Raw genomic sequence first — 14,030 nt, 5'->3', positions numbered from 1 at the left:
ATTCCCCTTCTAAACAATAACAACTTCCACACTCTCCCCTCCTCCCATCACATCAATCATCACCAGATCTTCAATAAAGGTAAGTGGCATGTATTCTATTCTTAGTAGAGTATTAACTGTGCATGTCTTCTTCAGTTTGTGTGTATTAAAATTAATATTTCATGTGGTAAAAAAAAAAATTTTTCATACTTTTGGATGTCTTGCACGGATTAATTTGATTTCCATTATTTCTTATGGGGAAAATTAATTTGTCTTACAATAATTTCGGCATATGATGAGCTCTCAGGAACGGATTAATATCGTAAGACGGGGGTCCACTGCATATTTTTATTCCTTCAGGAAGCTTGTTATTGACGAGTCTTTGATTCTGTTCAAAGTAAGACTCTCTTTCAAGCAGTACATGCCAAGCAAGAGGAAAAGCTTTGGTATAAAGCTGTTTGTGCTTTGTGATTGCCACAGTGATCTTGTATTGGATATTATTGTGTACACTGGAAGTTATACATTGCAAAATACCAGGAAGTTATTGGGCATCTCTGGTGATGTGGTTAGAACAATGATAGAGCCATACCTTGGTAAGGGGCCTATATTATATACTGATAACTGGTACACAAGCCCCTCACTCAGTGATTTTTTGTGAGTGAACATGACAGATGTGTGTGGCACAGTGTGTGCAAATCGTAAACATATGCCCAGGTTTGACGCTGGCACTCATAGAGGTGAGGTGCAGGCGTTTGCTGCCAATGACATCATGGCATTTCGGTGGCATGACAAACGAGATGTCACACTGTTATCATCAGTTCACCCTAACAAAATGACAAACACTGGCAGGAAGCATAGAGACAACAATGAACCCATTCTAAAACCTGCAGCTGTGATTGATTACACCCTCAATATGCGCTCGGTGGACAAATGTGACATGCAGAATGGGTTTGCTGATTGTGTTCGCAAGAGTTATAAGTGGTATATAAAACTCTTTTTCCACCTTCTGGACATTTCCATGCTCACTGCTTATAATATGTATAAGATGAGGGCCAGAAACAAACCACCATATGGCAAATTTTGTTTGTCTGTCATCAGACAAATAGTATTCAAGTACCAAGGAACAACATCTGCAATAGAAAACCACCCACTAAATTATCAACAACTACCTTCTCGTCTGAAGCATGGTGATCACTTCCTAATAAAACTGCCTGCTACTGCTTTCAAGAAAAAGGCTCAGAAGAGGTGTTACGTCTGTGCACACAAAAAAACACCCACAACAACGCAGAGACACTCGTTTTATGTGTGAAGAGTGTAAAACACAACTGTACATGACACCATGTTTCAAAGAGTTCCACCGGCTGTAGAACTTCTAGAAACATTCCCTGTGACTGTATATGTGTATATAAATTATAGAAAAATGGTAATAAACAATATTTCATATCGTTTGTGTGTGTAAACAACAATTATAAACAATATAATGACAACAGTGTTTGTGCAGCTATTGTGTAGTAAATAAAGAGAAAAAACTTACAAAATTGTGCTCATATTGGTCTCACAGACCATAAAAGTTACTTGAAACAAAAAAATTAAAAAAATAATAGAAATACCAAAAAACTAAATACGTAAACTAAAACCGGGTGACCGGCAGTCGGCAATGTTACTGTATGCCGGTCATTTTCTGTCAACTTCACGCCTCCATATCTCGGTAAGTATTGATGGTAAAAAATTTTTGTTTAGCCTATAAGATTTAACCCTTTCAGGGTCCGTCCCGTAGATCCACGGCTTTACGTTCAGGGTCCAAACCATAGATCTACGTCATGAGCTCAGCTCACTCTGATAAACTGTGAGTGGTAAATTTGGGCCTAGATATGAGAGAATACATCTATGTGGTATGTGTGCACCACATAAAACAAATCCTGCAGCACACTGTGTATAATGAGAGAAAAAAACTGAGACCGTGATTTTCGATTAAAACAGCGATTCTGCAGTGTTTTTTCGTACGTTTTTTATAGTTGTATTTGTGATTTCTTGGTCTCATTTGATAGAATGGAAGACATATCACAGAAATAGAGATAATTTTGATTGGTGTTAGCACTGGAAATGGCTTGAAACTGAGCTCAAAGTGGCGGAAATGTTAAATTTTTGCCGATGTTCAAGAGTAAACAAACGACCTCACACATCTTATACACGCCAGCTGGTGGGTCTAATATACATTCACAAATGTGGTGATGATATTTATACAATTATTACAATATTGCATAACAGTAAATCTTCTATTTTTTGGTGTGAATAAAAATTCATTATGTGAATAAAAATTCAAAATGGAATTTATTTGTAAAGCCTCAAAACATAACTAATGAACAGAGGAAATGTTAGTTTAGTGCCAGGAATACCTACATTGTTTATTCTGGACCCTATTTTGAAATTGGAATATTTTGAACTTTGTTAAATTGGCCAAATTACCAATTTCCGGTCACTTTATTTTGTAGTTGACATGGTTGACTTGGCGATTTCTTGTGCTCAATCGATAGAATAGAAGTAATACTAGTGAAATAGCTAAGAATTTGGTCGACTGGAATAATGTAATTGGCCTAAAATGGGAGTCAAAGTCGGCAAAATCGCCGATTCGTAAATATCGCTGACACATCAAAATTCACAAGAGCATAATTTCGTCAATTTTCCATCAAATTTCGTACTTTTTGTTTTATTACCTTCACAAAAAGATTCTCTACCATTTCATAAGAAAAAATAAAAAAATTTTTTTTTTTTTAAATTCTTGGACACTGGGGCACCACTTCAGATTTGGGCCTTGGACCCTGAAAGGGTTAAAAAAAAACTCTTTTCATAAGAAAAATAATTTTTTTTTTTAAATTTTCGACCCCGAGAACAAGTCTGGGAGAGGGCCTGTCGACCCTGAAAGGGTCAATATATGCATGAAAGGAGGGAAAGGTACCTAGGAATTGGCAGAAAACATGCATAGTTACTTTGTATATGGGAAAAGGGGATAAAAGAATATAAGAATTATAGAGGAATAAGGCAGCTGAGTATACCAGATAAAATGTGAAGTTAAACTGTTATCAAAAGAATTATGGGTAAGACAGAGATTATGACTGTAGATGAACAAGGAAGGGTAAGGTATGTGTATTCCAAGTGTTTACATTGAAGCACATAAGAGAACAATACTGAGATAACATAAGGAATCTGTCATTGCATTTATGGATTTAAAAAAGGCATATGATGTAGTGGAAATTGGAGTAATGTATGGAACAGGTGGTAAATTACACTAACCCATTCACTGTCCAGACCCCGGAAATTAATACTGCTCTCAGTGTTCACTTTAAAAAAAAAAAATCTTCTGAAATGGTAGAGAATCTTTTTCTTAAAGTATGAAATCCGATGGAAAACTTGCAGAATTATGCAGGCACAAAATTAGCGGTCTCAACACAATTTACACATCGGCAATTTTTGCCAACTTTGAATCCTATTTTAAGCCAATTGCCTTGTTCCCTCCGACTAAATTCTTAGCTATTTCACCACTATGCATTCAGTTCTATTGACTGAGCACAAGAATTCACCCAATGAACTATTTCAACTACCCTATAAATGCAAAGAAGTGAATAATTAAGCCAATTTTACACAAAATTAAAAAATACTAATTTAAAAATAATCCATAATAAAATTCATAATAAGATTTCCTCTGTTTGTTAGTCACGTCCCCAGGCCTCTCCTATATTACATTTGCCTTTCATTTTGAATTCTTATTCACACAAAAATAGAAGATTTACTCTATTTCTTGGATAAAATATAACCAGGAAGAACAGGTCATGGTTTACAGAATCCCAATAATTGAATCATACCTATTAAAAACCCACAAAACTGACTGGGTCTCGCCCATCCTCTGGAATATCGGCAAAAATCAAATATTTTCACTATGATCAAGCTCAATTTCAAGTTACTTCCTATCCTGAGACCAATCAAAATCATCTCTATTTCAGTAGTACATCTTCCATTCTATTAAATGATACCTATAAAACCACAAAAACTATCTGAGAAAACACCTCAAAATCACTATTTTAACCCATACACACAGCCAGTTTTCTTTTTCCCAAGATGTACCATGTGGGGACAGGATTTTTTTTTATATTGTGCACACTCACTGCACAAACCCATTCTCGCATATCTAGGCCAAAATTTACTGCTCACACCTTATCTGAGTGAGCTGAGCTCATGGTGAAGAACTACGTCAGGGACTTTGGCCTCGATGATGTATTTCTACTTGACAAACAGTGAAAGGGTTAAACAGCAAAGAGCTTTTATGTGAATAGCAAAGGTATGTAGGAGAGGGGATTATTTTCCAGTGAAAGTAGGCCTTAGAGATATGTGATGTCACCATGGTTGTTAACCCTTTGACTGTTGCAAGCCCATTTCTGAAAATGTCATTCTATGTTGCAAAATATTTAGAAAAAAAAATTATTCTTTCTTATGAAATGACAGAGAATCTTTTTCCGATGCTAATGACACCAAAAGTACAAAATTTGATCAAAAACTTACAGAATTACACTCCTGTGAGGTTTGCAATCTTGGCAATTTCTCCGACTTTGAGCCCTATTTTTGGCCAATTCCATTGTTCCAGTCAACCAAACTCATAGCTATTTATTTAGAACTCTATTTTTTCTATCAACTGAGTACAAAAAACTGCCCATTTGCCAATTTCAACTACCCAAGAAAGTGATCAGAAATTGGCAATTTGGCCAATTTCATGCAAATTAAAAAAGATGCCAATTTCAAAATTGGGTCCAGAATAAACAATGCCAACATTCTTGGCACTAAAATAACATATCCTCTGTTCATCAGTCACATCTCCAGGCCCCTCTTATATTACTCTTGCTTTCTATTTTTATTTTTTATTTAAACAAAAAAATAGAAGATTTACTGTCATGCAGACTACTGCATTATTGTAAAAATGGTGTAACTAATATCAGTGCACTAGTGAAAGAATATTAGACTCCCGGTTGACGTGCATTGGACATGTGGTGTGACTTGTTTACTCTTGAACACTGGTAAGAATCAAACATTTCCACTACTCAGAGCTCAATTTCAAGGTAGTTTTCATCAGAAACTAATCAAAATCATCTCTATTTCTGTAATATGTTTTCCATTCTATCAAATGAGATCAAGAAAACGAGAATGCAACCATAAATACTATATGAAAATACACCTCAAAGTCGGTGTTTTAATCTAAAAACACGGAGTTTTTTTTTTCTCATTATGCACTGCGTGCTGCAGGATTTTTTTTATACAGTGCACACTGACCACACAGACCCATTCTCTCACACGTGGGCCTACCAGCTTTCTCCTGCTTGATTTGAAGCCACCAGAATTATTGAGTACAGTGGTCCCTTGTTTATCGTCGTTAATCCGTTCCTGGAAGTGCGACGCTTATCGAAATACAGTGGACCCCCGGTATACGATATTAATCCATTCCTGAGAGCTCATCGTATGCCAAAATTATCGGAAGGCGAATTAATTTTCCCCATAAGAGATAAAGGAAATCAAATTAATCCGTACAAGACACCCAAAAGTACTATGAAAAAAAAAGTTTTACCACATGAAATATTAAGTTTAATGCACACAAACTGAAGAAGACATGCACAGTTAGTAGTGCTCTACTAACAATAGAATACATGACACTTACCTTTAATGAAGATCTGGTGATGAATGATGGGATGGGAGGAGGGGAGAGTGTTGAACTTATTGTTTAGAAGGGGAATCCCCTTCCATTAGGACTTGAGGTAGCAAGTCCTTTTCTGGGGTTACTTCCCTTCTTCTTTTAATGCCACTAGGACCAGCTTGAGAGTCACTGGACCTCTGTCACACAACAAATCTGTCCATAGAGCTCTGTACCTCCCGTTCCTTTACGATTTGTCTAAAATGGGCCACAACATTGTCACTGTAATAGTCACCAACACGGCTTGCAATAGCTGTGTTACGGTGATTTTCATCCATAAAGGTTTGCAGTTCAACCCACTTTGCACACATTTCCTTAATTTTTGAAGTAGGCACAATGGATTCCACAACTGGCATAGGCTTCTCAGGGTTAGCCCCAAACCCTTCAAAATCTTTCTTAATTTCCATACTAATTCTCACCCTTTTTACCACAGGGTTGGCACTAGAAGCTTTCTTGGGGCCCATGGTGACTTATTTTGCAGAAACAAGCACCAAAAACACTGATAATATGGAATGTACCGAATGTATGCTTAGATGTGAGCACACTGGCTGGCTTGTAAACACTGGCACTCACGTGGACACGTCCTGGATGAGTTGCGTGTGGCGGGTTTTTTAACAAGTGGTGAGGCAAAATTTTTGCGTTAAAATGTATTGAATACCGAATTTAACATATACCGATGCCATCGGGTACCGGGGGTCCACTGTAGACGATTTTTGAATCAATTTTCCCCATAAAAAATAATGTAAATACAATTAATTCGTTCCTGACACCCAGAAGTATTAAAACAAAAAAATTTTTTACATGAAATATAGATGTAGTACATAAACAATACAATGGGACATGATGAATGAAACATTAACAGCATAACACTTACCTTTACTGGCGATTCTTCTTAGTGTATGGAAGACTGGAGGACGAGAGAGATTGGATTAGAACATAAGAACATAAGAATGGAGGAACACTGCAGAAGGCCTACTGGCCCATGCGAGGCAGATTAGTTACTGTTTGGAAGGGGAATCCCCTTCCATCAACACCTCAGGTACCAAGTCCTTTTCTGGGGTTACATACTTCTCTTCTCTGTTTCTTAATGCCACTAGGACCACCTTGAGAGTCACTGGAATCCTGTCTCGCAAAAAAAGTGTCCAGAGAGCTCTGTTTCTGGCGTCTCTTTAAAACTTTCCAAAAATGGGCCAAGACTGTCACTGTACAAGTTGCCGAGATGGCTTGCAACATCCTTCTCAGGGTGATGTTTCTCCATAAATCTTTCCATCCTATCCCACATTTCAAAAATTTCCTTAATTTCTGAAGAAGGCACCTTCTTCCATCTCTCTTCCTCCTCCTCTGCAGCAAGATTCTGAGCTGCGATCTGTTGCTGTTCCTGCTGAAGCTCTTGCAGCTCCTCAGTGGTTAGCTCTTCCTTGTGGTACTCCATCAACTCTTCCACATCCTCCAAACTCACATCCAACCCCATGGAACTCCCCAATGCCACAATAGATTTCACAACTGATAGAGGCTCATCAGGGTCAGCCACAAACCCTTAAAAATCCCTCTTGTGGACACAATCTGGCCACAATTTTCTCCAAGCAACAACAGCTTCCTTGATTTCCTTTTTCTTTGCCACGATGGAAGATATGGTTGTACGGGGTTTGTTATGCATCCTGGCCAGTTCAGCCACACGTACGCCATTTTCATATTGTTCAATGATGTTTTTCTTAAATTCAATCATATTTCTCACCTTCTTTACCAAAGGCTTGGCACTAGGAGCTTTCTTTGGAACCATGGCAGCTTATTTAGCACTTGCAAGCACTAAAATGAATGGAATATTATGAAATATTTCGTATGAACAAGTGAGGGGACCCTCGCTCACTGGTAAACAATGGCACACTGGCTGGGAAGGGAGGCCAAGGCGGCTCAGAGCCGTGAGTACGCGTCCATGACGAACGACGATTAGCGAGTCAACCGACCATTTGCGAGCCAATGTTTGGACGAAAATAACGCGACGATTTCCGAAAAGGATGACTATCGAACCCGACGATTATCGAGGGACCACTGTATATATACGTCCGAAACACTGGCTCGTAAGACGTATATATACGGTTAAACATATTCATACATGGGGCTGTAAAAGTAAATGTCAGTGTTAGGGACAGGTGTGGTATTAAAAGAAAATTAATAAGGTATGGAGTGTGAGGTGCCACAACTCTGCTTTTTGCTGCTGACACAGTTCTTTTCAGAGATTCAGAAGAGAAGTTGCAAACTTTGGTAAACAAATTTGGGATTGTATGCAAAAGGAGGACAGTGAAAGTAAACAAAGGAAAGAGCAAGCAAGGTAACGAGAGTATCAAAAAATATAGTCAATGAGAGATTGGTTATCAAATAAGAAAGAGGGAGTATGGAGAAAGTAAATGTGCACAGATATTTGTTCTGTAAATGGTTCTATGAGAGATAAGGTAACCCACAGAACTGACGAAGGGAAACAGGTGGAGACAAAGAACTTTATCCATAATGCAAAATGAGAAATATATCAGTGTATAGTGGTACCAACATTGTTGTATGGGTATGAAGCATGGGCTTTGAATGTTGCATCAAGGAGGAGACTGGAAGCAATTGAGATGTCATATTTGAAGGCAATGTGTGGTGTAAATGTTATGAAAAGAATTCAGAGTTTGGAGATTAGGTGGTGTGGAGTATTATTCAGAGAGAAGAGGAGGGGTTGTTGAGGTGATTAGGACATTTGGAGAGGATGAAGAAAACAGGATCACTAGGAGGGTATATAAATCTGCAGTGGAGGAAAGGATGGATAGGGGTCATCCTAGGAAATATTAAAGGGAGAGGATAAAGGAGGTTTTTGAGTGCTGGCTGCTTGGAAATCCAACAGATTTGTGCAAGCATGTTAGAAAGGAGTTAGTGGAGGCAAGTGGTTTTTGTGATTTGATGTGCTGTTGTAGTGTGAGCAAGGTAACATTTATGCAGGGATTCAGGGAAACCAGTTAGCCTGGCCTGAGTCCTGGAGGGAGTCAGCTGGATTGTTAAAAAATATAAGAGAACCCTTGATACATTTAACGTAAGCAATGAAATCCATTATACATAACACTGAGCTAAAATATTTATAAATATAAAAGAACTTACACTGTTGATGGTGTGATGCCAACATTAACCTAAAGGCATTGTACTGATACTGTGTATATTGTATAACTTACAAGATATATGTTATGACCCCAATGGCCCACATATCTGTGGCCAGACACAGCGGCTCATAGTTGACAATCTCAGGAGCCACGAACTCTGCAGTACCTGTGTTTTGTGTGGATGATATCATAAAATAAAATGATGATCAGTGAGCAAGTGATGAAAGAACTGGTAGACACCAGGCTAATAATAATGACAACACAACTAACCTTTAACATTTATTCATACCCACACCTAATGGGGTTATGGTGGCGAATTAAATAACACAGTACAGTACATTCTCGACTATCATACCAGTTTTTTAAACTAGAAGAGCACTGAGCAAACTTGTATGCATAAACATGTCAACATAAAGCTAGCTACAATTTATTTATTATTAGTTTATATTACTGATACAGATCTCACAAATCAAATTAGAAACAAAACATTATTATTTTTAATGATATTAACATGCTTTACTATAAAGAATTACACTGTAATGCATTTAAAGTCGTGTCAAATTTTAAACATTCTTTACGCATACGCATCACAAAACAAAAAATTGGTTTATTTAAGTGTTTAATTTTGGGACAAAGTTTGGAAGCATGATTAGAAGATATGTAAGAAAGTGCAATGCATACCTTAAAAACTATAACCAAAAGTTAGGGAAGATATTAAAAAATGAACAAATATACGAACTTACGTCACAAACTTAATGGCTCATGAAGTATACCTGATATTATAAACAAAACTCATGTTTAGCATTTTCTCCATATAATCTGACAGCATAAATATGATTTTTTCAATACACAGTATTAATTAAGGCAATTACTTTAGCTGTACTATGTATGCTTAAAAAAATATTGTTTACTGCACATCCCTGGTTCATGAAAGAAACAAATCACCATCCCTAAAAATAAAAGTTACTAAATATGATATTCAATAGACGAAACAAATGTGGAAATATGGAAATCTGCACTAGTGACATTGGAACTTGTGGTGTGAAGATATGAGAAAATATAGGAAAATAGGGTTGTGTTATTGACACCTTTAAAAAAATGCCAAACTGTTTAACTTTCTTAATTTTTTAAAAATAATAACTTTTCTTATGTAACATATCTGTTGACATGACCATATGCTATACTATAGTTAAGTTTAAACAATGAAAAAGATTGTGTAGCTAAACAGGGTATGTACATAAAATTTTATTATCTAAAGGAGAAAAAGAGAGAGGTTAAGAGAGTGGTGAAGCAATGTAAAAAGAGAGCAAATGAGAGAGTGGGTGAGATGTTATCAACAAATTTTGTTGAAAATAAGAAAAAGTTTTGGAGTGAGATTAACAAGTTAAGGAAGCCTAGAGAACAAATGGATTTGTCAGTTAAAAATAGGAGAGGAGAGTTATTAAATGGAGAGTTAGAGGTATTGGGAAGATGGAGGGAATATTTTGAGGAATTGTTAAATGTTGATGAAGATAGGGAAGCTGTGATTTCGTGTATAGGACAAGGAGGAATAACATCTTGTAGGAGTGAGGAAGAGCCAGTTGTGAGTGTGGGGGAAGTTCGTGAGGCAGTAGGTAAAATGAAAGGGGGTAAGGCAGCCGGGATTGATGGGATAAAGATAGAAATGTTAAAAGCAGGTGGGGATATAGTTTTGGAGTGGTTGGTGCAATTATTTAATAAATGTATGGAAGAGGGTAAGGTACCTAGGGATTGGCAGAGAGCATGCATAGTTCCTTTGTATAAAGGCAAAGGGGATAAAAGAGAGTGCAAAAATTATAAGGGGATAAGTCTGTTGAGTATACCTGGCAAAGTGTATGGTAGAGTTATTATTGAAAGAATTAAGAGTAAGACGGAGAATAGGATAGCAGATGAACAAGGAGGCTTTAGGAAAGGTAGGGGGTGTGTGGACCAGGTGTTTACAGTGAAACATATAAGTGAACAGTATTTAGATAAGGCTAAAGAGGTCTTTGTGGCATTTATGGATTTGGAAAAGGCGTATGACAGGGTGGATAGGGGGGCAATGTGGCAGATGTTGCAGGTGTATAGTGTAGGAGGTAGGTTACTGAAAGCAGTGAAGAGTTTTTACGAGGATAGTGAGGCTCAAGTTAGAGTATGTAGGAAAGAGGGAAATTATTTCCCAGTAAAAGAAGGCCTTAGACAAGGATGTGTGATGTCACCGTGGTTGTTTAATATATTTATAGATGGGGTTGTAAGAGAAGTAAATGCGAGGGTCTTGACAAGAGGCGTGGAGTTAAAGGATAAAGAATCACACATAAAGTGGGAGTTGTCACAGTTGCTCTTTGCTGATGACACTGCGCTCTTGGGAGATTCTGAAGAGAAGTTGCAGAGATTGGTGGATGAATTTGGTAGGGTGTGCAAAAGAAGAAAATTGAAAGTGAATACAGGAAAGAGTAAGGTTATGAGGATAACAAAAAGATTAGGTGATGAAAGATTGGATATCAGATTGGAGGGAGAGAGTATGGAGGAGGTGAATGTATTCAGATATTTGGGAGTGGACGTGTCAGCGGATGGGTCTATGAAAGATGAGGTGAATCATAGAATTGATGAGGGGAAAAGGGTGAGTGGTGCACTTAGGAGTCTGTGGAGACAAAGAACTTTGTCCTTGGAGGCAAAGAGGGGAATGTATGAGAGTATAGCTTTACCAACGCTCTTATATGGGTGTGAAGCATGGGTGATGAATGTTGCAGCGAGGAGAAGGCTGGAGGAAGTGGAGATGTCATGTCTGAGAGCAATGTGTGGTGTGAATATAATGCAGAGAATTCGTAGTTTGGAAGTTAGGAGGAGGTGCGGGATTACCAAAACTGTTGTCCAGAGGGCTGAGGAAGGGTTGTTGAGGTGGTTCGGACATGTAGAGAGAATGGAGCGAAACAGAATAACTTCAAGAGTGTATCAGTCTGTAGTGGAAGGAAGGCGGGGTAGGAGTCGGCCTAGGAAAGGTTGGAGGGAGGGGGTAAAGGAGGTTTTGTGTGCGAGGGGCTTGGACTTCCAGCAGGCATGCGTGAGCGTGTTTGATAGGAGTGAATGGAGACAAATGGTTTTTAATACTTGACGTGCTGTTGGAGTGTGAGCAAAGTAACATTTATGAAGGGGTTCAGGGAAACCGGCAGGCCGGACTTGAGTCCTGGAGATGGGAAGTACAGTGCCTGCACTCTGAAGGAGGGGTGTTAATGTTGCAGTTTAAAAACTGTAGTGTAAAGCACCCTTCTGGCAAGACAGTGATGGAGTGAATGATGGTGAAAGTTTTTCTTTTTCGGGCCACCCTGCCTTGGTGGGAATCGGCCAGTGTGATAATAAAAAAAAAAAAAAAATAAAGGTCTCGTTGCTGGTACATTATACTGTAATCTTCAAGTGAATGGAGAGGATTGCTGTAGCCTTAGTGGGCTAAGATGGATAGTTATGGCTGTTGGATTAATGGAAGAAGACACAAAAGCAGTAATGTGATCCTTTACTGACAATGTTTCACCCACCTGGAAAGAAAGGGTGTGCATATGTATGTAGTGAGAGTAGTGACCTAAAGTCAGGTGAGTTATGTTGAAAACAACTGGGTAGTGATGACAGGTTGGACAAATATATGGCTAAGGAGAGGTTGGATTTGAGAAAGTTCTGTTTGTATGGGCCTTTAAGCCTGCTGCAGTGTTTCTCCATGCTGTGACCTGTTGCTGTATGAAACAGCAATGAAGAAACTTCTTGGCAAGGGGTTCAGCTATGTTGTAGATGCCGTTGTTTTGGCTGAAGTAGTTCGATATGCTGATTAGGGATGACTAGAGAATCCTGCATTTTGAAGTGTCTTATTCAACAATGAGTTGTGCACTGTTGTAATTGATCAGATGGTTGTGAGAGTTTCTACAAGAAACAGGCATTGTTCAGCCCATTCTGCTACCATATTTATGTTCAGAAATTTATGTGGAGGTCTCTTGATGTTTCTCCCACATACATTTGGTTACAGTCTTTGCAAGGGATTGTGTATACCCCTCCCATGGTTGTTTCAGAGGTGTCCCTTACTGGTGGTGTTCTTGACTGTAGTGGAGGCAGTGGTGGATACTTGGAATTTGGTGTTGGAGATAATATCGAAGATGTGTTAAACCACAGAGTTATTAGGGAGAAATATGTATCTTCTGGTTGTGTGTTGTCTAGGTGAGTTGAGGATAAGGGACACTCCCAAAACAAAACCACAGCAAGGGTAGACACAATCCCTTGCAAAGACTGTGACCAAATATACATGGGAGAAACATCAAGAAACCTCCACACTCACATTTATGAACATAAATATGCTAGCAGGATGGACCACTTGAACAATGCCTGTGTTTCTCACAGAAACAAGCACAACTACCTGATCAATTATAATGGTGCACAATTCACTGTTAAAGGCAACAACACTTCAAAACACAAGATTCTGGAATCATCACTAATCAGCACATCAAACAAATATAACCAGAGCAACAGTTCCTATAACGAAGGTGAACCTCTTACCAAGAAATTTCTTCATCGCTATCCCACACAGGAACACTGCAGCAGGCCTCCTGCTCCATATTATACAGGTCCTTCTTGAATTCAACCTCTCAGCCATATATTTGTATAACCTGTCATCAGTCTGATAGGTAAGACACTTAGGCAACAGTTAGGCAACTTTATTCTGAAACATTTCACCTACACAGTAGGCTTCTTCAGTCATGTACAGAAAGTAGGCAAGAGCAGTGTCTTACCTACCAACCTGTCGGTATTGTATACCATTTTGATATACACTCTGTCATCAGTCTACCCAAAATTTTTCAACATAAATCACTCTTCAGGTCAAGGACCCCAATGGAAGTAAGTCACTTTGACTTTTTTGGGTTATCCTAGGTAACTTACACTATGTATGTTAATTGTACTTAAGTGTACCTGTGCCTAAATAAACTTTCTTACTTATTTGCTCTACTCTCACTATACATATACACAGCCTTTCTTCCCAGGTAGATCTGTTTTTGACTTGATAAAGCTCTCTGTCTGGGGTGAAACATTATCAATAAATTATTGCATTATACTGCTTTTGTGTCTTTTCCACCTTGTTGGTATTTTATGACATTTCTCTCCTGCTGGGCTGATGTTGATTGTTGGGGATATTGTGTTACAAGTTGATGGTTGTACTGGAG

The 14,030-nt window shown here is 38.3% G+C and overlaps 1 protein-coding gene across 1 annotated transcript in view; it reads right to left on the bottom strand.

Moving 5' to 3' along the window:
- Positions 1-14,030, bottom strand: part of LOC128690311 (death-associated protein kinase 1-like) — a 532,947-nt gene that overhangs the window by 483,744 nt on the left and 35,173 nt on the right. The window contains 1 exon segment of the mRNA XM_070090725.1: positions 8,911-9,004. Within this exon segment, the coding sequence (XP_069946826.1) occupies positions 8,911-9,004 (94 nt within the window).

The sequence above is a fragment of the Cherax quadricarinatus genome, chromosome 32 (assembly GCF_038502225.1).
Source record: "Cherax quadricarinatus isolate ZL_2023a chromosome 32, ASM3850222v1, whole genome shotgun sequence".
In the NCBI taxonomy this organism is placed as follows: domain Eukaryota; kingdom Metazoa; phylum Arthropoda; class Malacostraca; order Decapoda; family Parastacidae; genus Cherax; species Cherax quadricarinatus.
This window is presented reverse-complemented; position numbering and strand designations above follow the sequence as displayed.